The sequence below is a fragment of the Thunnus maccoyii genome, chromosome 11, assembly GCF_910596095.1.
Source record: "Thunnus maccoyii chromosome 11, fThuMac1.1, whole genome shotgun sequence".
Taxonomy (NCBI): Eukaryota; Metazoa; Chordata; class Actinopteri; order Scombriformes; family Scombridae; genus Thunnus; species Thunnus maccoyii.
Window position 1 is genome coordinate 19758915 of NC_056543.1, and position 25124 is coordinate 19784038.

At 38.7% G+C, this 25124-nt stretch overlaps 1 protein-coding gene and 1 long non-coding RNA gene across 5 annotated transcripts in view; one reads left to right on the forward strand and one right to left on the reverse strand.

The window, feature by feature from the left end:
• Positions 1 to 23992, reverse strand: LOC121906635 (rho GTPase-activating protein 6-like). 3 transcript variants are annotated; one of them, XM_042425589.1, is made up of 13 exons: positions 23797 to 23992; positions 7405 to 7564; positions 6721 to 6792; positions 5585 to 5850; positions 5193 to 5388; positions 5003 to 5058; positions 4772 to 4922; positions 4536 to 4684; positions 2849 to 3028; positions 1889 to 1986; positions 1422 to 1678; positions 1074 to 1148; positions 1 to 800 (listed from the first exon to the last, which is right to left on the reverse strand). In XM_042425589.1, exons 1-13 carry the CDS (start codon positions 23935 to 23937, stop codon positions 241 to 243), a joined length of 2361 nt encoding a protein of 786 aa, XP_042281523.1. In that variant the 5' UTR covers positions 23938 to 23992; the 3' UTR covers positions 1 to 240. The 3 variants fall into 3 exon arrangements, with proteins under 3 accessions (XP_042281523.1, XP_042281524.1, XP_042281525.1); XM_042425590.1 differs by lacking the exon at positions 23797 to 23992 and adding an exon at positions 12115 to 12362; XM_042425591.1 differs by lacking the exon at positions 23797 to 23992 and adding an exon at positions 12475 to 12900 and having other exon boundaries at positions 2 to 800.
• Positions 13396 to 25124, forward strand: part of LOC121906638 — a 15586-nt gene continuing 3857 nt past the window's right edge. Inside the window, exons 1-4 of one of the 2 annotated variants that reach the window (XR_006098699.1) lie at positions 13396 to 13619; positions 15801 to 15839; positions 17500 to 17718; positions 21587 to 21708. This is a non-coding gene — a long non-coding RNA (uncharacterized LOC121906638). Of the gene's footprint in view, positions 13620 to 15800; positions 15840 to 17499; positions 17719 to 21586; positions 21709 to 25124 lie in introns of those variants that run through there. The other variant, XR_006098698.1, reaches the window with a different exon arrangement.

Here is a 25124-nt window from a genome sequence, read left to right on the forward strand (position 1 = left end):
AATATAAGTATAATATATATATAGTAACATAGTTTACGGTACAGCCAAATATCAATGACAACACATCTACGAAACAGTTCCATCACCAGAACACAGTTTATCAACACAGTTTATCAATTAGATACATCCACTAGAACAACAAACAGATAGCATCTCAGCAACTGATGATACTGTATGACGGGAGAACTACCTCTTTCTCTAAAAGTTATCTTCAGTGTAGCTCACAGAGCCAAAGGTGCATCACACCAAGGTTTCTGGCAGGGCATCTGTATTGTCTTTTGACAGAATCGGCCATATATGCCATCTCTCTGTCTGCAAGTTCGGTGTACTGGAGCCTTTTTCTTGTCCAGAGGCATCTGCAGTATCTTCAATTTTGGGGGTGTTGCTCTGTTGGGATTGTTGTGTGGTTTGGGGGTTGTGCTGATACGAGAAGATGGAGGGTGTGGAATGAGAAATATGAGTCTCCCTTAGAGGTCCGGAGTAGTGAAGAGAGGACAAACTATCTCTTCTGACCTTATGGAACGGACCAACTGGGTGTCCTGTCCTTTCTGCTAAATTGTCCGAGCTGAGGGCTCCTGATTGGCCGCTCAGTCCCTGATGTAATGATGATTCTGGTTGTCTCTGTCCTCTCTGGTCATGAGGGCCGCTGCTGCTGCGAGTCACCGGGAGGTGCGGCATGTATTCCAAACCACCCAATGAGGTTTGCGTTGGTCTGATGAGCAGCTTGTTGTTACCTTGGTGACTGCTCAGCCCCTCAGATGATCCATACGACTCACATTCTGACATGTCTCCAAGGGAGCCTGAGAGAGACCATTCATTAACATCCAGCATTCATTACATTTGTTAGGACAAAGGGTTGTGATGCATTTTTCATGTTTGAAGTTTTTTAATCTATTTGTCAATTTTTATCTGTGTCAGGACACAGATGCAAATTAGCTGTTTAGCTAACCCTGGCACGTTTACACTGATGTTGTTAAAATGTCAATGTTGATTCATGTGCATTGTCCCCGATAAATAAAAAATACACATATTTCAAGACCATCTGCAGCAACCCATAAAGAGGATTCTATTACCAGTGATGCGATGGCCGGTAAAATCCTTGTTGAACAGTTCATGCCAGGCATCCCACAAATTATCAGTTGAGCCCTCTAATAGAAACCAAAGAATCAAGAGGATGACATAATTTGGTTTAACAGATCATTATATCAATGAAAAATGAAAAAAACAGCAACATATCCCATAAATTTAAATCTAACAAAATCATTAGTCTTTGTTGAAATGAGACTTGTTTTAGTGGCCAGTGCACCAAGCATAAAAGGAGCTGTAATTTCAAATATATTTGTTTCTTTGAGAACACTACTAATCAAGATTAAATTACAGAATACCTTAGACTAATATATTTTGCAACAAATTTAATTTACCTTTATATGTAGACAATACAGGAGAGGTGTTGCCAGATCCTTCTTTTGAGTGGCCACTGAATTTGTATTGCCCTGAAAGTCCGGTGATCCCGTCTGAGCGTGGACTACTGTCGGCAGTGGACAGCAGTCGATCTGACAGAACAGGGGAGTTATTGTCATAGGGAGACACCTCCCCACTAGATGCTTTGATGGAGTCATTGGATAAGTGTCTATCAGTCAAAGAGAAGGGCTTATCTGGTCTGAGAATGCCTGAATCTCTGCAGAAACAAAAAAGAAAAAAATGGGTTATTAACCTTTAAATATTACATAACTTTCTGCTGATGTAAGTGCCAGGCATATGGACAGTTATGCAAAAAACATCTCACTAGGGGGTAATCATGAGACATAACATGCCTTATTTTGATCGTTTGGACATTTGGACAGATGGACAGCACAAACACTCAGTGAGACAAAAGGCAGAAACTCACGAATACTGAGAGGCCTTCCTCCGCAGTAAGTAATCCACAACATCAGGATCAGTGTCTAGCAAACTCATCAGCACCTCATTCTGCAGGTCTGCAGGAACCTGGGAGAAGAACAAGAACTTAGTTTCACTGAAGCTCATAATAAGGGGTGACAGTGACCATGAATCACATTCACTGAACATACTAAACAAGGACATTAAGTCTACACTTGTTCCTATTAGTTGGTGTCTCTGTGCCGCATGCAAATATTGGCATTACCACTTAATCAGCATCTTTGTTAAAGAAGTTTACCACATTTAATGAATTGCTCGTTTACACAAATAATTAGTAGATTTCCAGTAGTTACACAGTATCTGTGATGGAATATGCAATTGCAGGAGGATGTTTGTGCTGTATGGTATACACAGAAAGAAATTATCAGCAGTTTAGAAAAGCATTACTGATGATGCAAAGCAAATGTCTGACATGCTTTTTTGCCTTTCCGCTTCCTTAACAGATCATTTTCGGGTATTCCAATTAAGTGCATTACCACTCAATTTTCTGGAGAACAGCAGAAAATATAATGTAGATGGGGATCTTGCCCTTGTGCCGAGTCATTATCTACTTTAAAAAAAAAAACGGAGGCTGGAATGGCACTTATTAACCTCTCTAGTGAAGCTTCTCATTTGCCTTGTACTGAAAGAAGCATTCACTGAGCTTAACTTCACAAGGTTCAGGAGTGGAAAAACATATTGCATGGATTTCTGAGTTTTACTGTGTTTCTACTTTGTTTTATAAGTGACTGTAAAAACCTATTCCTTGTGAAAACCTATAAAGCTAATGTTTACATTACATTAGGTGGCTCCACTCTATTAAGCTTAGGAATTCCAAATAAAGACTTGACTCAGACCTGGAGATTGATAAGACGCCTCATCTGTCCTTTACTGTTTAAATAACTTTTGGTTTGCAATAAGGATGGCTTACCATAAAAAGCGTATCATATGTATTGATCATCCTTTGGACCACGCTGATGATGGCTGCACTCTCCTCTGCACGGGCAAAACTCTCAACGGCAAACTCTTTGTCAGAGTTTTTTTGCTTGTGTAAGAGGTTGGGTCCAAAGATGGTGGCTAAATTTAGTGATGTCATCTTGTTTCCTGTCATCTAAACAAATCAAGACAGAATTTATACAGCATGTCTGGACAGTCTACACTGACACTTTCACTGGGTACTGTCATATGGTAGGTGCAGTCTTGCAGCTGCAATGTTGTAAGCATCCCAGTAACCCTTCTACATGGCACTTCTACTCATTTCTTCGATTTCTAACTAATGATCATCAGGTTAAAACAAAATGTATCTTTTTCAGCAGCTTTGCTATTAAACATTTCAGATCACAACCAAATTATTATCCATAATTACCCAGATTTGACCCCTATTTTAACACAAAATGTTTTCTAGACTGATTTATATAAAAAGGTAACAATGGAGATAACTTAGCTTAGAGTTTCTATTCATTTACCCAACACTTGCTTACACAAGGGACTGAAAACTCTTACATGCATAGGGTAATTATTGTATTAAGAATGTGAGTCTATTGCTGTCGACAAACCCTCTTTGGCACCCAGGAAATGTTGGGAATGTGCACCTAACACAGCCCTACCGCCATTAATAAGGCTGGCTATGCCCTCCTTTGTTCAAAGAGACCCAAGAGCCCTCCTGTTCACCGTTAACATGTCTATGATCTATCACAGAGGCCAAGACTTAACTGTGTTTATATCCGTGGGAAACCATTCATCTCCATTATGACAAATAGTAGCCATAAAAGTAACACAAAAAAGATGATTGTTACAACACAAGGGCAACACTTTGGGCTCAAGTTTAACAGCTGAATCAAGATGATTAGTACATAGCACTATGCCATGTGCACAATCACAATGATTTCAGATATATATATATATATATATATATATATATATATACATACATACACACACACACACTGTGCTATACATAAAAGAATTGGGAAATGGAATATAAAAAGGAGAGTGTGATGACAAATAATTGGGAGAAGAGAGTCCAGACTGGCTTTATGGAGTAAAAAAAAAAAAAAAAAAAAAGGAAAATGCAGATGTTGAGATAAACTATACTTACACAATGCACCTCACGGTTTTAAACATGGTTGTTTAAAACATATAAACTGGGACAATAAGAAATTATGACCAAACAATAAGATGTATTCAGAAACACAATGTTTGTGTGGCTATTGTGCAGCACGCTGATGTTGGTTGTACATCATTTAATCAAGATACCCATAATGAATCTTCATAAATAATGGTGCTGCACGTTGGCACATCATTTTCTTCAAATTAGAGGCTTCAGATGTAACACTCATCTGTCCAACTGCCTTCCACTGGGCATAGGGATTTATCATAATCAAATAAACTTACTCGTCTGCCTTACTCTTGTTAGTCAGCATTATCTTGTGATAGCTGCTCATTTCCTTAACATATTTGTTTGTGCTTGGTGGACATTGCATTTATTCATCATGCATCGTGACAGACCCCATTTTGCCTCATCGTGTGCTGCTTCATGTGCATATAACAAATGCTACTCAAACCCATGTTAGCACTGCTCTGAAAATGAGGCCTGTGCTCTTTTAAAGTTTCCTCACCTCATGTCCCTCCTTGTCCAGGATGTCCTCAGCATGTGCAGCCACAGTGGACAACAGGCAGAGGAGGCGCTGCAGCGTGTCACAGTTACAGGGAGGAAGCAAAAACATCAGGAGCTGGATGGCGCACTCTTGGTCTGAATAATCCAGCACTGCAGAAAAGGAAGTCCACCAATTATAACACAACCACAAGCATTGGTGCTTTTTTGATATGTTTTGTTTGTGTGTGTGTTCCTCACACATTGTGTTGATGAAGGCTGTGTAGAGTTCTCTTGTCAGCAGTGGGTCAGGCATGTCTCTGAGGAATTCTTTTAGCAAAGCAGCTACATCGTGGACACTGTGCTCCTCATCCAAATGTACCTCCCATCCCTGATCAAACTCCTCACGAAGCTGGATGAAATATTACAGTAATTAATACAGCAAATGCATATGCATTTCAAAGCTATAAAGCTAGCAAGCTGAAATCTTACCTGTCGTACTCTCTTCTTTGAACTCCCAACACGAAAAATTCCAACCGTCTGTAGGCCTGAGAAAAGATGAAGATGTATTTTGCCAACAGAGCAATGAATAATAATTAGAGTCAAAGTCATTAAAGTGTACAAGTTTCCAGAGATATGCTGCACATTGCTAATCTAAACTATTATGTTCTGTCTTAAATACCGTATTTTTCCAGGTGCTGGCAGCAGACATCCACAACCCTGGGCACCTGTCTGTAAATAGGGTTAAGGCTCAGCTTTTTGTCGTGGCGCTTCTTCCTGTTGCCTGCTGCCTCTGCTGGCAGGGACAGCTGGAGGGCCTCCAAGAGACAAGACTGGTTATCATCAAGGTCAGTGATGCAATCCACAGACACCCCGCCCTTTAAAGCAGATGGATGAAAACGACATTGAATGGATAAGCTACTTATCAAATGTTTTGATAAAATGTGCTGCGGTATTTTACTGGCTGCACCATTCACCCACTGAATGAATATCCATGCACTCCCAGAGACATCTAGTGTGCATGTGTAATCAGACAGCTTCCAGTGTGCCAGGTTTATTGACAGAAAAGCCTACCCTCCTGCGTGTCCGTGGGGCTACGATTGGTATGCTGAGCAGAGGTGATTCATTGGGTGTCTCAGAAGTGGAGCTCAGGGACGAGTTGCTGCTGGACAGCTGCTCTTTATTGGCCCTCTTGAAGTTGGAATTGAGGTGCAGGAAGGATAGCATCAATTCAGTGGGGTCACTGTGCTCCTCCCGCGGGGGATCATGCCTCTGCTTGTGTGTGTGGTCGTTGGATATGACCTGCGACAGAGGTATGCCAAACGCCTGGGGCGTAGTCTCTGTGTGAGGGGGGGAGGGCAAGACAGGGAGACCTTAACTTCATATCCTTGTCTACAAGTTAACTGGGTGATGTTGAGTTACCCTTCAGATGTGTCAGTCATGTCAGCGTATTATATATTTTATCCTTTTCTTGAACTTTTAAAAAAAATTCTGCTCAGAATAATTATGACAAGCGAGACACCACAAACAGTGCTTTGCAGCACACACTCAATATTTAGAGTCAAGGAGCACATACTTTCTAAAGTGCCTTTGTAAACAAAAGGGGAAAAGAGGAAAGAGAGGGTTGGCCATGCCGGAGGACAGGCTATAATGAATGAGCCACCATTTAAGATTGTTTTTGTTATTTCCCTTGACTGCCTGTCTAACAGAGAACATCACTTTCCTGCCAGATTGTTGCAATGGGCGGGGCAGTGCAGTGGTTGAAGTTCTCAGCTCCCTTTGAGACTTCTTTACTGCAATGGTAGAGATTCTGATCACTCAGTGCTCTGTGGGTAAGAACAGCTGAGAATGTCTGCTTCAATGAATCAATAGAGCTTCATCAAAAAGGATCAGAGTATCTTTTCAAGTGTCTGACAAGGCTAGAAACTGAGGGGGGATGAAAACCTGATAGGCCCCCACAAACCTAAGAAAAAAAAAAAGAGCTGTGTTTATCTTCAGTGGATTGGACTAACAATAATATTATCACTGAGTGTGTGTTAGAAAGTCTTATCTGAACATATTTTTTTCATGTAGAGCACTCAAATTCCCACTATACTGCTATTACATCATGCTGTGCAAGAGCAATGAAAGCTTGTTAATAAAGGACAATCGGAATAACACTGCCCTGTGACTCAATACGCTGTCTATGTGGCTATCCAACCCCTCATTACCTTTGTCTTTACTCTTCTCTTTAGATAATGAATCCAACTTCCGCATAAGTGACTTCTTATGCTTGTGGCCATCTGAAAAAAAGGCATAGGAGTCATAATTAAATACAAAACCCTAGTTAGTATGCTCTTGTTCTTGCTTGCTCCACTTGATATTCTAGGTCTTGTTTCCTAAACTAGTACATGATTTCAAAGAGCTAACAAATGCATGCAAACTGCATAAAGTTTCAAAACAAAGATGTGCAGTGTGAATCTCAATTCATAACCTCTGTACAAATGCTCTTTCAAAAGACAGAAGTTTCAAACATTATTTTCCTTTGTTCACATCCCCCCCAAAATGACATTCTTGAAGTTTAGCATGAGTGTAGACAGCAGGATAAGGAGTCTACTGAGAAAACTAACACATAAATTTCATAAATAGGCTGAGATGAAGCATGTTACAGTAAAAGTAGACAATGTCACACCATGAAATCAATCATGCAGCAAGAGTTTAAGAGCGCTACAGTCATTTTTTACATCAAAGCAAAATAACTGTTTGCATGTAAAACAAAACAAAAGAGACATGTTCTGCATGTGTTTTAGAAGGCGTGCTGTGACAAGCTTTTGCCTGGGATAAGGTGACTCTAAATGTTTGTGTGTGTGTGTGAGAGAGAGAGAGAGAGAGAGAGAGAATGTGTGTTCTAATACATTTAGGGATGGTGATGTGGCAGCCAAGGTCGCGATCCTGAAGCAGTCGCCTGAAGGCCACATCCTGGAGACGAACCCTTTCCAACTCTGAGAGGCTTTGCAGGGGGACGGGCTTCAGGCCAACGCGACGTCCTGAAACACTGTTCCAGGTGAAGTCACCCTGAGGACACAAACACACACGCACATACACACACACACACACGCACGCACACAGACACACACACACACGCACATGTTACACATCAGATACATCTATCACTGCTGTCACTTTCTAAGTTCATGACCAGTCACACTCTCTAAAAGCCCATCAGTGGGCACGCACTGACAGGTAACTTTGCTTCACTTGCCAGCTGAAAACGATGGCAACATTAATCTTTTGCTGTTTCCCATGACAAAAGCTGACAGCTACACTACAGAGACTGTCTTCCGTTGTTGGTATGCTTATCGAAGGAGAAATCTTAAAAAAAAAAAAGGTGTCAACCTCTTGATGTGGGTATGCAGCAGTTTATGTAATCTAACATATTTGTTTTTTCTGACTGTAGAAGAGAGAATCATGAGTTGTTGATATGATTAATAATCTGTAAGAACTCCTGTTCTCCAGTGAGGGATTTTTAAAAGCAATTAGCAAAATCAAAAGATGAACTGGAGTTATATTTTACCAGAGGAAGCAGCAAGAATACTGATGGTGCAGATTATCCTATTTTACAAGTAGCAAAGAAAATGCCTATAAATAATGCAAACACACTTTACCATACCCTCTTAAATGTGAAACACCTCATCTTAATTCTATCCCAGTTCCACTCAATAAGATGCATGACGTTGCATATAATTTGGGTGCATACTCCTCTGATTTGTGAATAATCATCAATATTAATAAAAAACAAACATTTCGTAAACACTTCACTAGTAAACAATTGCTACAGACGATAAATTCTGGTGGTTTAACGCTAACAACGGGTCAAATACTCTGATCTAAAATCCTCAACCTTTGTCTATCTCCATGCTCGAGATTACAGTGCTTTGATCCAGTACAGTCAAGCCAATCATACGAGCCATGTTCCAAAGAGGCTTAGTAACTCATTATCAAGATAAGGCTTACACTAAAGTGGCTCACTCCCATTAAATGAGAATTAGGACTGTGCTACAGTAGCGTACTTTTTTTTGTAGTACACATGCAGCATGACAAAGTACAGCATGCATATGTACAGAAAATATACTGCACAAGTCTTGCTCTAGCTCATGGTCAGAGGCCAACCAGTTTGCATTTGCAACAGAAAACGTATTCAGAGGAAGACATAATGCACAAGCAAGACAATAACTTCATGAATAGTTGTTTGTAGAAAACAGGCAGCAAATGCAATCATTTTATTGCTATTATAATGTAGCTCTCCAACAGATTCTAATATTAATACAGAATATATTTGTATTATTAACTACTAATATCCACGTACCACCTAGTGATTAAACAAGATTAGGTCAAAACCTCATATATGGTTGGACAACGTATGAAAGGCTAGAGGAAGTGCGTCAGGCTTTGACTGAAGCCAATTTGACATAGCGCCTTTCCCAAAACCAAGTACACCAAGTTCAGACTTGGCAAGTTCGAGAGTTCGGGAGTACAAACGTCAGAGGATGGGAGGACGCAGTATGATCATTCTGCAATTGGGACAGCAGTGTATTTGCTGACAGCAGCAGCTCAGCTTCAACACAACTACCTGACTGTACTTTGACAAAATAATCTAAACTCAGCTCCACTGACACTTTCTTCTCATTGACCGCGAGATGCAGTAAATTATGTTATTCAGTCTGTAATGTAGCTATAATAAAAATCCAAACTGTTATGTAGCTTCATAAAATAAAACAACCAGCTGAGTCAGGCTGCTAGAGGCTGAGATGACTGGCTCGTCTCACCCAGCCAGCAGCTCCGACACAACTCTGAAGAGGTCGGAGCAAATTTCCAAATAGGTGTTATGTGGATAAGCTGACCACGTATTGGGAATCTAAATGGTTACTTTCTCGCCTGAAAAAATATTAAAACTTACAGTGACATATTAACAGTCCTACAGTGAAAAGTACAACAGCTTTTAGACTGGCTCAAAATCTCTGCCATCGCTACCGCTTGGTGTGAAATACATTCTGGGATACTTGGCTGTCCTTTCGGCGGCCTTTGGCCAACCAATGGTGTACCTTCATCACTCAGTCAGTCACGGACATTTGCGTTTATAGGGCTGGCCCTGATGTCGTGGTCCAGCCAAAAACAAACTATGGGTTTTGACAGAGTGCTACACTTTTCTACATAATAGTGCTTCAGTTATTAGTCAGTTATCTGTTATTGAAGTTGGCTGCACTAAGCATTCTGGTCTGCAGCTTGTGTCCCCGTAGCTTTACATTTATGCATTTCACAAAACTTTTCTGAACACCCATCTTTTGTGTGTCCTTTAATAAACTGAGACAGTGAAAGAAACCAACACAGGTCTGGTGGATGGGGCACTGGGTGAGAGGGCACCCACATACAGCATAAATCACTCAAACATGTATTCTGTTACCCATTTATGTATTTCTTTGCCTCAGTTGCATCATTTAAGCCTGGCAACAGATGAATGGGACACAAAAGCATATGAAAGAACCACATGTAAGTGCTCTTTGTATGGCACAGTATCAAATGCAGTGAGTGAGTTGTGTTTGCTGTTATCTACTCATTTTGTTGAGACATTCCTCTGGTGTGACTATATTGGAGTGGAAACTTTCTCCCTATCTGAGAGGGTGAGCTGGGTTCCCACGGTTTCTCTACGTCAGTGAAGTGATGCCCTCAACAAAAAGTTAATTACTTACATGGACTTCATGGAATTACAATTATTTTAATACCCCTTTAGCTCTTTAATAATAATAATAATAATAATAATAATAATAATAAGTATGAGTGTATCATGTCCAGACATGACATTTGAGTGCACAATTTTTATCCATTTCTTCATACCACTATTCTGAAATATGACACATCCAGATGGTATTGTTATACATTTGCCACACTGTCAGTATGTTATTATTTTTGACTTAACTGTGAGATTTTAACTTTTTAGCTGTGGCATACTCCTAATGGTGTAATTGGGATATCCACTATGCACTCTGAATCGTTAATACAAAGTCCCTTGAGAGATCACTAAAATATTGCATAACTGATAATTAGTTGACACGCCTAATAACTTCAACCCTGTATTATAACCAATCACAGATGGTTTTTTTGTTGTCTAGTGTTGGCAGATAGTTAGCCACGATTATATTTCAGCATCAGCCAGTCAGAAAACATCACAAAAAGATGGATGAGTGAGTAAAACTATAAAAAACAATTACTTTATCATTTTTCTAGGGCTTTTCTAGCAACCTTTCATCATTTTTTTAAATGTTGTCACAATGCAAGGAAGTTACACCATAACAGCTGTTCACAGTTATTTCATCACTTTTTATCACCTTTGTGGTGATAAGACACTCAGCTGAGCTCATACTGACAGTGGTCACTGATGATGGCACTAGTTTATTGATTTAAAGATTTACAAACCAGATGTGTCTTGGCTGCCTCTCCAGAAAATCATGAGCCATCTGACTTTATAGAAAGAAACCTAACAATCTTTGGACAATTGAATTACAAGCTAAAAAAAAGAAAAAGGCTATAACATTGTTACCGTTATTCTCAAGTTTGTTACAATTATTAATCACTAATCGGTTCATTTATTTGTCTTTTGCTTTATTTTGTTCATCTATTTCTGTTCATTCATTTATAAACTGTTGCAACAAAGCCAACAATAACGTACACTTTATGAAATGTATAAATTGATGATTTATGCTCCTATTACAGTGAATATTCACTGGTGCACTTCTCTTGAGCTGCACAGTACCTAAGCTTTGTTGAAATGCAAAGCTTTTATTAGCGCTCCCTGGAATACAATGAGAGGAAACCTACAAGGAAGGTAGTTCATACAATATAGAGATTGAAAACTCAGATTACACTAATCAACCACACTTGAACCAGATCCAGTGAGGTGACGAATATTTCCCAGTGTTCAGGAAGCCATTCAATGGAGCATTATGAGGAGAGCTTTCCACAAGTGGCCCCTTTACACTGTTCACATTTTTTTCTACAGTTAACTCTGCATTAGACATGCAGATTGTATACTTTTCATTATTTTTCTTACATTTTATTTTTTTATATCCATGTAAAAAGATGTGTGTGTAACAATGCTGACAAAACTAGAATAACACTGAAGTGTACTTTCACTTTGAAGCTCATTACCAAAACAAAAAAGCCATCCAATGACTCACATCCTGTTATTCATAAATAAATAAATAAATAAATAAATAAATAAATAAATAAATAAATAAATAAATAAGTTCTACGGAATGCAGTACAGACGTTTGCCAGCGTATGCATCTGCAATTTTCACTTTGTTTTCAAGATAATCTCATACACTAATTAGAAAATCTCTATAATTAACAAAACATCGGGACCAATGATAAATAAGCTACTAAAGCGATGACACATGGATACTTGACCGTAAGGGGTTACACGTTCCCATGCCTTTTAGGATAGTTTAACTCTTTTTAAAGTCTGGCTAGCGTCTCCCTACTTATTCCTCCACCTTTGTAAAATATTTGGGATACAGGAAAACCCTCAGAAAGCCAACAAATAAACCAACAACAGCAGCAGCTACTCACAAGATAGGTGATGCTTCGCTGCAGATGGGGCTCCCCCATTACACTACAAGCACTCTGGTCGCTGCAGCCAAGAAGTCACCCCTCAAACTTTTAGACCGGTAGTTACTGTCGAGGTACCCGAAGCCATTTAACTCCAGGCGAAACAAGACAAACACATCCACATGTTCGCTATAGACTGAGTCCAGCTCTCGCAACGTGTTCAGGAACTGATTTTCATCACGGTGGGTGAGACGCAGGCCCTGTAATAACGTTACCGCTGATAAATGGATCGGGGGAGGGGGCAGGAGGTGTCGGGAAGGGTCAGTGCTATTAAGTTAAAAAAAAGAAACTCAACTGAGGAAGCAAAGAAAAGCTTCTTACCTGTATGTGGGTGCATAATACATAATGTTCAGTCATGTAAATATTTCTTTTTCTTATGTAAGTAAGAAGAGGAGCGCTCTTGAGTGATGACCCCGTTATCTGTGTGAGTCACCTGTCTTGTCTGTTCTCTGCGGGTGCTCGTTAGCTAACTTGGAACACCTGAGGGCCCCGGTGTGTTCCCAGGTTATTCTAACGCCGTGTCTAGACAGCGTGAGGAGCACGTCAGCAGGGCTGCAGCGAGCGCTCCGTCGGTGTGTCTATACTGGAGGCGTTCAGGTGCAGTATTGAGCGTAGGTCACCTGCATGTTGGAAGCACTCAGAACCCAATGTGTATGACTGTCGTGACGCGCGTAAAACGGAGGGAAATAGACTTGAAGCGTAAATGAACGCTTCAGGTACGGAGCCGGTGCAGACAGCTGCATGGATTACAATGAGAGCCTGTTGCGTGTGACGTGCGCGTCAAAACCGCGTCTGATACGCTTGCTGTCTAGACACGGGGTGAAAGTCGTTGCAGCAGCACAGCTCACTGTCTCTGGCTGACTCTGCTGTGGCTGGTTTAATTCTTTACCTTGCTTTTATGCACCTTTCAACACGCACACACACACACACTCACCACCCATGCAGCACATACACCATAGATCCCACTGACTTCAACGCCTCATACTGTAAATGTTCTGTTATCGCTTTAATTTGGCTTAATTTGTTTAAATAAATAATATCCTTTGTTGAAGCTTTAGCACAGTGCGTTTCCCTTTTCTTGTGGCCTTGAGCCAGGTCATGACATCACGAGCCTTGGCAACTGTTGCTATGGAGCAGGACAGTTATCTTGGCGAATCTGCTCTGCACTGTTGCAATTGTTTATGGCTTGCTCACATGTGTCTTGAGATTAATTAATGCAGTTTATATACATAAACATGTACCTTGAGACTTATTTTAAATCAAAGAATCACATATTTTGTAATGCATTTAGAGCTACTTTCCACTGAACAAATAATTCTGAAAACAAAAGGTGTTGGTGCATCATTTCTGGAAGAGAGGTTTTGAATGATACTTTTTTAGTGCTGTGAGCATCACAAATAACTGTGGCAGAAATCTTAGACATATCTCCAAACCAGACTTATCTGCATATAGATACAACTAACTAGGTATGTGAGAAAATATGTTTTTGTTTGTTTGTTTGTTTACTCTAGGTGAAGTGGCTTCCTTATATAGCTGGTTAGGTGTCTAATGTTACCTACTTGAATACTGAGACTGTTGTGAAAACAAATTGGCCACAAGTAACTTTAAAAAAACATCATTTAAAAGAAAACCAGCTGTTGTTTTTATTCAGATAACTGTTTATTAACATCATATGAATATTTATCAGTCTGGGAGAGAGTGGTTTGGTTTTTAATATCTGTGTATGGTTCTACGGGCTTGGCACAAAGTGAAGCACAGCTAGGAGACTATAAAGACAGAACAGCTGAAAAGAATTAGAACTAGACCGATAATCAGCCTGGTGGATATATTAGCCGATATTAGCATATCACAGATATATCGGTATAGATGTATATACAGTACATTGGCCAATAAGTACGAGAAATATCAATACAGAGCTGTCAAAGATATGTGGGGGGGGGGGGGGGGGGGTTTCAACTGTATGTCTTACTCATTAATTATCTTGGTCACAATTCTTTGATTCTTTAAAATTGATGTTTGTTTATGTTAATGTTGAAAACAAATATCAGATGAGATATCATTATCATATATCATATAGATTTTTTTATTGGCCTTATCAAATCTAGTATTGGACTAGCTCTAAAAATAGTCAGGCCCTGCACACCCACACAGGGTTGATTTAGACTTCTGCTCAGGATGAAATAGAGGTTATGCAGGGAAATACATGAGGTCACCAAACTGAAAAGTGCTGATAGGATTTTGACTTGTGACAGTTAGGAAAAGCACAGGTGTCAATAATACAATTAATCATGGCTGGATTCAATTTAGTTGCTTCAGTTCCAGAAGTTGTTGTTGTCAGTTGTCATGGTTTACTGGAACACTTGAATATAATAGAGCCATCATTAATGTTGGTAACACCTGTGCTTTTCCTGCTATGACAAGTCAAAATGTCCGCTGTCAAAGAGGCCTATTATACTTTGTGTACAATAGATGTGTGTTATTAGGTTGTTTGGTGATGTGCTTTTATTCTATTCTATACATCATATTAGCCAAATGTTTTGCATGTCAAATTTTACCTGAACATTAAAGTCACCACAGCCATGAGATACATGTGCTGGAGTAAAAAGCACAATATTTGCCTTAAGCACTTAAGTCATTTTTAAAGAAAAAACACCATGTAATAGTTTCAGCTTCTCAAATGTGATGACTTAATGCTATACTTTGATATGATGGTAAACTTAATATCTTTGGGTTTTGGAAAACCAAGATATTTGAAGGTGTCACCTTTGATGTCACCTTTAACTCACCTTTGGGAAATTATATCATTATAATATAACATTTTTTTACATCTTTTTACATTTCAAAAATTGGTCATTTAATTGAGAAAATGACGGTCAGGTTAATCGATAATGAAAATAATGTTGCAACCCTAGAAGGGAACATCGCTTCCCAAATCAAAAGTTGTTTGAAAAGAAACTGAATTTTAATTGAATTTTTTTTCTTGCATTTAATAAAGTCACAAGATCCATGTGTTAAGTAGAAAGATGCACCGTTACCAATACTGATATCAGTCCGATACTGACTCCAATAGCTGGATCAGGTATCGTGACGATGGGCTGATCTGGTATCAGATACCATTATTTTAATAAGTAACAATTCAGTACATTTACATCTATGTATTTATTTGGTACATTTTATTTTACAAAGTTAGGAAAGCAAATTTTGAGTCAAGCCTGATTTTGCCTTGCAAATAAAAGAACAATTCCAGTCTCTTCCACATGGTGAGGCATACAGCTTATTAATTAAACACTGGTATCAGATCAGTACTCGGTATCGGCTAGTACCCAAAACTCAGGTATCGGTATCAGGACAGAAAAAGTTGGATCGGTGCATCCCAAGTTGAGTAGTTTTTAGTTTCCAGCAAGCTCTTTCTCCTTCAGGCCATCTCTTCTCCATTAAGCTCAGAGGAATGCAGATGACATTCCATCCAAACAATCAGATGGCGCAATACTCTCCAACGTTTCCCTTTCTGCATCATCAAATTATTCCACAAATATACTCAATGAGTCATGGGCCATTCAGATGTGTGTTAAGACATAACACTTAAATTATGTCTAACATTACAACACATAACATTAAATTTAATATGGCAAATATTTCTATTTCAGAGGGATTCTGATGCCCATAGAAAAGCTGTCATGGTACAGGTAAAAAATACACCACAATCATACCATCTACCACAGAACTCTAAATTCAGCCTCATCTAGCCTGACATAAAGGGGATGAGAGAGGAGATTAAAATTGCATTTGAAATATGAGGCCAAAAGGCAGTGCTGCTTTAGCATACAACAAACCTAATAATGAAGTAATATTCTATATGTACAATGTTAAAAGTGCAGTACTTGTATGAATAACAACAGCAGTAACAGGATAACTGTGTACATTTTATAAAACTTTCAATTTAAACCCACATGATACAAGATGAAGGTACACATCTTTTCATATTACCTACCGTCAACCTTTAATCTTTATCTCAGTGATTAATGTCCTCATTTGGTCCTTAACGTTACTATGACAGAATGATGAATGGCTCCCTCTAAAGGCTTTATCATTTCTTGCAGTTTACAAGCTTCCAAAGACAAACCTGAGATAATTAAGATCTATTTTACTCTAGCATATCTGATCTGACTGTTTATAGTGACTTACAAAGGTACATCGCTAAAGGATTGTGCATTGAACAAAGTGAATGAGGACCAAATCACACACTGCCTGGGGCTGAACTCTTTTCAAAATCATCATGTCCCACAAACTATACTTCATAGTGACACTATTTAAACAGGTTTTAAAATACAAATGACAGACATTAGGTTTGGTTATTGAAAAAGGCAGTTATACCAAAATACAGTATTTTCCAATATCTCACAAGGTCTTAATACCCCAGAGGTTAGTCCAATAAGAGCCCAAAATGAAAATGCAAAATGAGTTTAAATAAACATAAAACATGACTGCAATGCTAGGCACTTATGTGGATCAGAGAAATGATCCACCATAGTCATATTAAAAAGGAACTGACTTACAGTTGGGCAGTCATACCTTCAGTCATGATATTCTGTACAAAACACTTCAAAATCAGTTCTGTAGGCGACTGTGCAGGCCAGGCTTGAGCTACACAGTTTTGCAATATGCTGGACAGATGTACACAGGGGATCATGAGAAAGTCAAGGACACTACCTGGTTGTTAAATACTTAAAATGTGTAATGTAAGAAAAAGTAAAAAGTGTAATGTACATATTGTTAACACTACCTTAAAAGACTTTAAAACTTGTAATGTCTGATTCTATTCGAACATTCCTCATGATCTAATCCCATAAAACTTTGAGAACTCGATGTTTCGTCTCCCACAATTCTGAGTGTTCATTGGATTTTGAGCCTAAAAACAATGCTCTCCAGTGAACATATTGATCTTATTTGCTGCTGAGTTGCACTGCTGAGCGTGATACACAGAGGGCAACTGTGTAAGAGTCTATACAATAACCGAAACCAAGACTATTCATATGCCTTTCTTCTATCAGGTTAAATTGCACCTTGAAAACCCCGGCTAAAATAATTTTTACATCATGTTATGGCGCCACTTTCTGACTAGACATATACTGTATTCCCACAGAAAGATCTGAATGTGGTTATTCAGTGTAGGTTTCCAGCTATTAAGGCTGGGAATCCCTTTGACTTACACTAAGCAGATCATAATATCACTTATGTAACCATACAAAGGTGACTTGAAAGTGAGGTTTTAATGAATTAATGTGAAACAATGTTTTTACAGTTATGTTTACATCTAACCCACTGTGTATTTTTCCTCTTTCTCAGACACAAACTGGATGCTATGGTGCTGCAGTCACAAGCCAACAGGTTAAGTTCCATGCCATGCAAATGGACAGTCTCCTGTGGGAAGAAATATGTGCCTGAGGGACTGTAGCCAGGGATCAGGTCATGCTGCTCTACTGTGAGAGAATAAGAGTTGAGGCTTTCTTCATGTAAACCAGATGTCTCTGCTTTCCATCTCAGCTCAGACTACTGAGACCCTGAGTGAGTATACCCTTGATAGAGCACAGTGATATTCAACCTATGGAAAATGCAAGGTCATGTATAACATAGATCAATAATACCACACTGACAATCATTTTTAAACAAGGTAAATGATGTGTTTTTATGCCACAATCCTGCAACAAATAACTTGCTGATTATTTGAAAGATATACATCAGAGACATATAACAGAGCATACAGTAGGCTAGACACTCAAACCTTATGCTTTGCAATGATGATTCCCATTGATTATAGACATTATTAGCATGCCTTGGCGCACGGTATGTCCTACACAAAACCTATGTTTAACTATGTGATTTATTGTTTTCTAAGCACAATAAATACACACTGGATGGCATTCAGGAAAGTGAATATGGTATTTTAAAGTTTTACTAGAGGCCTGGCCAGCCTGAGTTACAAGACATCTCATAAAAAGAGTCTTGTTGAGCTAGGGCTGTTATTGGGTGGAGGTGCAGCAATGTTTGGTGCAAAGGGCAAACACTGTCAACCTGACTTCACCAATGTTATTGGAACAGTTTCTTAGATACTTTTGTCCCTGAATGAACTACTGGTTGGATATTAGTTCACCCAGAAAATGTGACTTTCATTACTGACTGAGGTGAGTTTTGTTTACAGCAAGGTTCTTGCTAACTGTCAGTGTAAGCTGACAGCATGGTCATGTGAATCTCCAGGAAGGATCTCACAACTCAGACCTCGGCTCAACTGGCTTGAGTTCTGCTCAGTAGTATGGAGCTCAAAAAATACCAGACTGTCCTCTCAACAACGACACAATAGGTTGTCATGGCAGTCGCCCAAAAATGACATATAGTTACATTTGAGTGACAGATGCCATTTAGCGGCCGTAGTAATTATGACTTGGCGCAGTTCAGATGACGTCTATATAAATTGACAAATGTCCACATTCAGAGGTGGGTTGGGTGGATGTATTAACCCAAACTTGCAAACAGTGGACTTTGCAAAAGGAGACCACTGTTTGTTTCCTGTTTCCAATTAGAGTGTCATATTTCCAACCGCAAGTCGGGACAGTTTTTTAAAATCCATAACTATGATCGTCCCCTAACCTTACATGGTTATTATTGTTGCCATGATGATGAAGTTCGCCTGGCTTTAAGGAAGTAGTAACTAACACAAAGTGATCATCTTAACCCGAAAGAATGATCCTTCCCTAACCTAACCAGACCTTAACCACAGCGTTGTTACATCATAAAACGTCTTTTTTTTTTAATAGTGATTTTTAACAGTTTTGGAAGGCACAGACAAATGATGTTGTCCTGCTAATTACTGCCAATAGTGGCACTAGATTAGAAAACACTCCTATGTGTCATTCTGGAGTGCACATGGTCAAACAATGTATTTGGTCATTCAATTTGAAGGATTTGTTGAAAAATACAGTTGTACAGGTGTACTGTCTACAAATACCCCAAAAGGTCTTTGCAGTAGGAAAAATAGTTAGTGATTAACAGAACAACTACCTGCAACTACTTTTGGCAATATGTTGGGGGTTGTTGTCTGAAGTGAGGTTAATGTTTTCCTACTTTACAATCCTTGACAAAAAAAAAAAGAGCATAATGGTGTAGGAAGCGAGCAAGCACTCCCCAAAGTCTTTAATCACATTAAAAATCCTCTCCGACACAGAGTTGTCTCCAATATTAATCAGTTTCATTCAGATTTACTGTGATTACATTTCTACGAGCTCTGGCTGCAGAATTTGAGTTCTTGTTGATGACTGTAAGAGAGACCAGATACCTAGTATTCATTATAAGCCTATTACAATATCACATCTGTAATTCATTTCCATTATACTAAACAAACAGTGTTACCATGAGGACCAACTTAAGCACAGCAGTATAGATTGTCTTAAATTATGGGCAAGTGACCCTACTAAATATTATGAATCTAAAACAGATAAAGAAGAGACACAAATGGTCTTTGTAATTGGTTTTAAATTATTTATGTGTTTAGATATTTTCTTTCATGATGACATAGCAGGATACCTCCTCATGAAGATGAACACCGTGGACAGTGATCTTTTTTCATGTGACAGAGATAGGCCCTAATATGCAGTAATAACTTAGTTGATTTGTTTCCTTTGGTAATGTAGAAACTACTAATTGCTATGTAGAAGTTACTAAGTAACATAAATGTCAGTGCTTTTAACTGTCTTTACTGCACTGCTACAGCTGCTTTATAAGATGTGTGCATACATTCATCTCTAAGGCTACTTAATAAAGAAATTCCTACATAGACAATCAAATTAAAGTTGCTGCCAAGTCAAGATTTTATTTGTTTTTTGCAAAGTAAAGTAAAAAGTAAAAGTCTCACTTTAAATGGAAACAGAATTGGAGAGAAAACATTTGCGAAAATTTGGGTTTTCAAGCTCATTAGCAGTCATTTAATAATAATGATCTTGTTCTAAGGACTATGCACAGATTCACATTGCACAAATTTGAAGGAATCATTTTATCATATGACTGTTTACCATGTTTGTACTATTGTCAGGTTGGAAGCTTGATAGTGCACACCCATCACAACTAGTTCCCCTTTTTTCAGACCTTATAACATTAATATTTGTGAAGTGAAAAAATGATCTTTTTGAGTTACATCCAACTAAATAGGTGCCAAATGTGACAGTTTTTCAGTTTAGTTTAGTTTAGTTTATTAAATTTGTTTATATCAGGAAGACCATGTACAAAATACACTAATCTCAAACTAAGAGAAAAGATGCTTTATACCACATTTTGCTATAAGCTAATTTCCATCTGTAGTCCCTGGGCAGGTGAACAGAAACAATAAAACACAGAGCAAAACCTATCACGTCCACTACAAATGGAACAACAACCTATTGACATCCACACAGGCATATATACACACAGACACAGACATACACACACACACACACACACACACACACACACACACACACACACACACACACACATTTCATAGGAATAAATACAAAGCAGAGTACAAATGTCAAAATATTACATGCATACTGTATATCAAAAAAACAGGTTGTCAAAATGTTAAAATACCGCTGACCAGACTGGTTACTTAAAATCCATTTTTTAACTTCACGGATGAAAATATAGAAATCTGTGCAGGTTTTCAGATTGACAGGGAATTTATTCCATTCTTTAATGGCTTTACAGAAAAAGCAAATTGAGCAAAGGCAGACCCTCGTTTAGGGACGCTACATTCTCTCCTTGAAGCAGACCTTGAAGGTCTGTTCATTTGCTCAGAGCGGAGCTGAACAAAGCTCCTCAACAGTGGAGGAGCAGCATTATGGATTATCTTATGCACTAAATGGACATCTGAATACAAAATTGAGTTGTCAAAGCTTAATATTTATATTTAACAATCACAATGATGATACTGCTGTGATTTCCTGTGCAGGACTTTCAGGGCTTGTTTATGAAGTGACCTATAAAGACCATCTTGTTTGCCTGAGACCAACATGATACGCAGTAATGAAAATAAGAAAAAATTATTTCATTCAAATATGTCTTAGAGGCTTCAACTGTTACTGAATTCCTAATAAGGTTAGCTATGTTATATTTCAATGCATGGCACCTCTTTTTAATATGCCTTTTGAATGTAGAATTGCAATCTAGAATAGTATTTAAACTCATCAATATTTTTATCTGTCTTTTTTATGTCTATCTACATAAATATTTGGAAAAACCTTTTGTTCTTGTTTATTCAAAAAATACATGGTCACTGTTTTCTAAGTCTTCAGAGTGAGACATGAATAACTTCATGCTCTTTTTCCATTGTTAATGACAATTTGGCAGCAACTTGTTCAGTGTCTTTCCTGTGTGCATATAAGACTGTGTTGTCTGCATACATCAGGGTCTCCACACCATCACACACAGATGGAAGATCATTGACGGCACTGAACAACAATGGTCTTAAGGTAGAACCTTGCAGCACTCCCATAACGCTGGCTCTTAGAGATGATGTTTTGTCCTTCATCTGGACACACTGAGAACAGTCAAGTAGGTAAGACTGAATCCAATTTAGTACATTAACAGAAAGTTTGAATTTAGACAACTTAGAGAGGAGTACTGAGTGATTGACTGTATCAAAAGCCTTGCGCAGGTCAAGAAATATGGCACCCACCACCCCTCCTTTATCGAGGCTAGCCTTAATGACTTCAAGGAAGTAGCAACATGCAGTTCCAGTAGAATGGTTTGCTCTAAACCCAAGTTGCACGGGACGGAGTAGATTTTCTTTATTTAGATGACCTACCAGTTGTTCAGCTACAACCTTTTCAACAACTTTTGAAATGGCAGGTAGTATAACAATGGACCTGTAGTTGCTTACCTCTTGTCTCACCTGATTTGTATACAGGGGTTACAATGGTGGTCTTCAGAGTGCTATAGGGACTATGCTTTCTTTCAGTGATCGGTTTATAATATGAGTGATAGGGGTAGTTAAATCAGCTTTATATTTTTTAAGAAAACAGTATCAAGTCCCCAAATATCTTTTGCTCTTGAATTAGATCATGATGAAAGGATTTTATTTAGCTTTGCCTCATCTGTATGTTTAAAATTCAGTGTTCAGTGTTAAAACCATTGGAAGCTGGATTTCTGTAGAATTACCACCCAGTTCCAAAACAGAGTAAATAAAATAATCAATAAAAGTATTTGCCACAGCTAAACTGTCATCTTGTATAATCCCATTTAACCAGAGCTCTATAGGTCGACTCTCAGGGTGCTCTTTTCCTGTGAGTTGATCAATACTTTTCCCTTTTGCCTGTCTTATTATCTCGAAAAAGAAATTAGCTTTGGCTTTCCTAAGCTGGCCTGTAACTTTATTTCTAAGGCTTTTATATATCAAATGTTCAGTTTCCAGTCCTGATTTTAGAGATTTTTAAGCATGAAGTGTCTGAGTCTGTTTTCTATTATGCTTCTGAGGCATTGTTTTAGTACATTTAGATATGCTTTAATGTATATATTAAATCATCACAAGCCTGCTCACAGTTTTTACCAGTTATTATATTTTCCCATTGAGTGCGTATTCTGTCTAACCAGTTGAGATTGAAATCCCCTTTTAGGAGCACTTCTTTGCCATTACATTTTTTGAGAATATCAGAGAAATAATCAAAGAACACATCCTTTTCAGTTGGTGGTTGATACAGAACAATTACATTAAAGGACATTTCAGAGGAGAGGGTGATGGAAACTCCAACGCATTCCAGAGTATCACTGGGCGAATCAATCTGTTTACACTGAATGTTTTCTTTAACATAGATCATAACACCACAACCCTTACCATGTTTATGATCTCATCTATCTCATCCATATAACCTGGAATACTTCTTTCAACAAACCTCGCAAGTTAGTACAAGCAAAGGTTCCTGCTGACATCATTTATGAAAATGTTGATGTTGTCTTGAATCACTTTTTAGTGTCCAGTGACGCAGCAACACTTACACAACTATATCAAAGGTCGACATATTAGGGTGTTAGCCCCATTAGTCATACATTTGGTGATGTTGCAATAGTTTTACAAAACGATTTCCTTTTTATTCCCTCTCATTTCAGAGAATAATTACTGGAGGTGAAAAATGTGATTTAATGTTCATTTAAGATCAAAGGAACATAGCCACATCTTCCTTGAGGGAATTCCAGCCTCTTCCGGAATTTGGATACAGTAATTGTGCAACGCTGTGCCGTGCGCTCAAATCCAGCTCAATGTGGACTTTTTATTCTTGTATAAGTGATACTCCATGTGTGCAATGACAAACCAGAACTGGGATCCAGAAGTCAAGTGAGAAAAAAAGATCTGGATCACATACACTCCCCTTAGGACCCCCTCAGTTAATGAAAAATCTTATTGCCATTCAGCCATTCATCATAAAACTAATTTAACGCCAACATCAGTATTATCAGTGCATCTGATCTGATCTAATATCTCATATTGAAAGAAACAGCGCGAATAATACAGTTATATTTTAAAACAGGGTTTCTGGATGCTGTCTGACATTTCAAGCAATCAAGTCTGACAACAGCTAGAATAACTTAACTTGCCCCGTATGAAGCCGTCGGGTCACTGACCTTGTACGTCGTCTCCTCAACTTCATAGCGTCGCATCAGCGCCGAGTCCAAGCTCCTTGTCTGCCTCAGCCTCCGCTTGGAGATAGTTTTGGGGCTTAGCGAACATGAGAAAACACTGCTTAACAGCCCTTGAGCGGACATATCTGCTGTAGATCATCAGTTAGTGAATAAAGAAGTGTAAAGGGGAATTCATATCTCTGCCACCAGTCCAAACTGGGCGAGGGAGCAGAGCCGACTCACAATAGCAGCAGGTCCCCTGCGCGTCACCATGCTGAGTAGTCCCTCATCTCTCCCCCATCTCCTCCACCCCCCAGACTATGACTCAGTACTTCCTCCTTTCATGATTATAATAACGACTAAAATGTATGTAAATGCGACCAAAATAAACAATGACGATCGAAGCATTGGGGAAGAAGGCTTTAATATATGCGTGGGACATGACAGTGTACATGTGTTTAACTTCCTCATGCTCAAGGGTACAATATTTTGCCATTAAGCTTTCAAATATGACTCATGTAATTTGCAAGAAAAAAAAAACACTGCAAAATTGTCAGACATATAATAATAATGATATTCTGTAATCTAGTATAAAGCCATTGTTTATTTATTTAGTATTTTTTGAAATCTAGCCTCTCACATATCATTTTATCCTTAAAACAAGACATTACAAATTAGATTACAATCTAAATATCATGTACAATTTTCCCCATCTAGCCTATATATATCACCTTCACTGCAATTAGATGTTTTAATATACAAACATTTAAAAAATACACAAACTAAAGAGCTAACATTGTGAGGAAAAAAAAGCCTATTGTTTCTAGGACATCAACCGTACAGTACTGTTGCTCTGTATTATCTGGTTAAATGTAGGGTAACTGGCCCAGTGTTTATTAAACCGATTTAACCAGTTTTGTAACAGCTGTTGCTGAATTGCAATAATGCACAGTATCTGGATTTCTAATTTGGCTCTCACTTGTGTTGAGTGTTATGAGACCCTCACGGAAATGGTAGCCAGACCATCCTTAAATTCACAGTCCTCCCTTGACCACACTGATTTTTTTTTCCCCTCACCATGCAGTTGAGATACTTGGCATGTCGTGCCCTGGGAACAGGCCTTTCCTGTGGGAGCCCTGGGGAAGGGACCTGTGTGATAACATGACATGTGAACCAGCACTGTATGGCCACGATAAGGCTTCATCAGATACCACAGTCTACCAAACAGACAGGGGAAGTGGTGATAAGAGGGCAGCTTTGCGTTTGATCCACTTATTTGGTGGTGGTGAGGTTTAAGACTCCTAGCAGATTCTCATCACACTTCCCGTTAT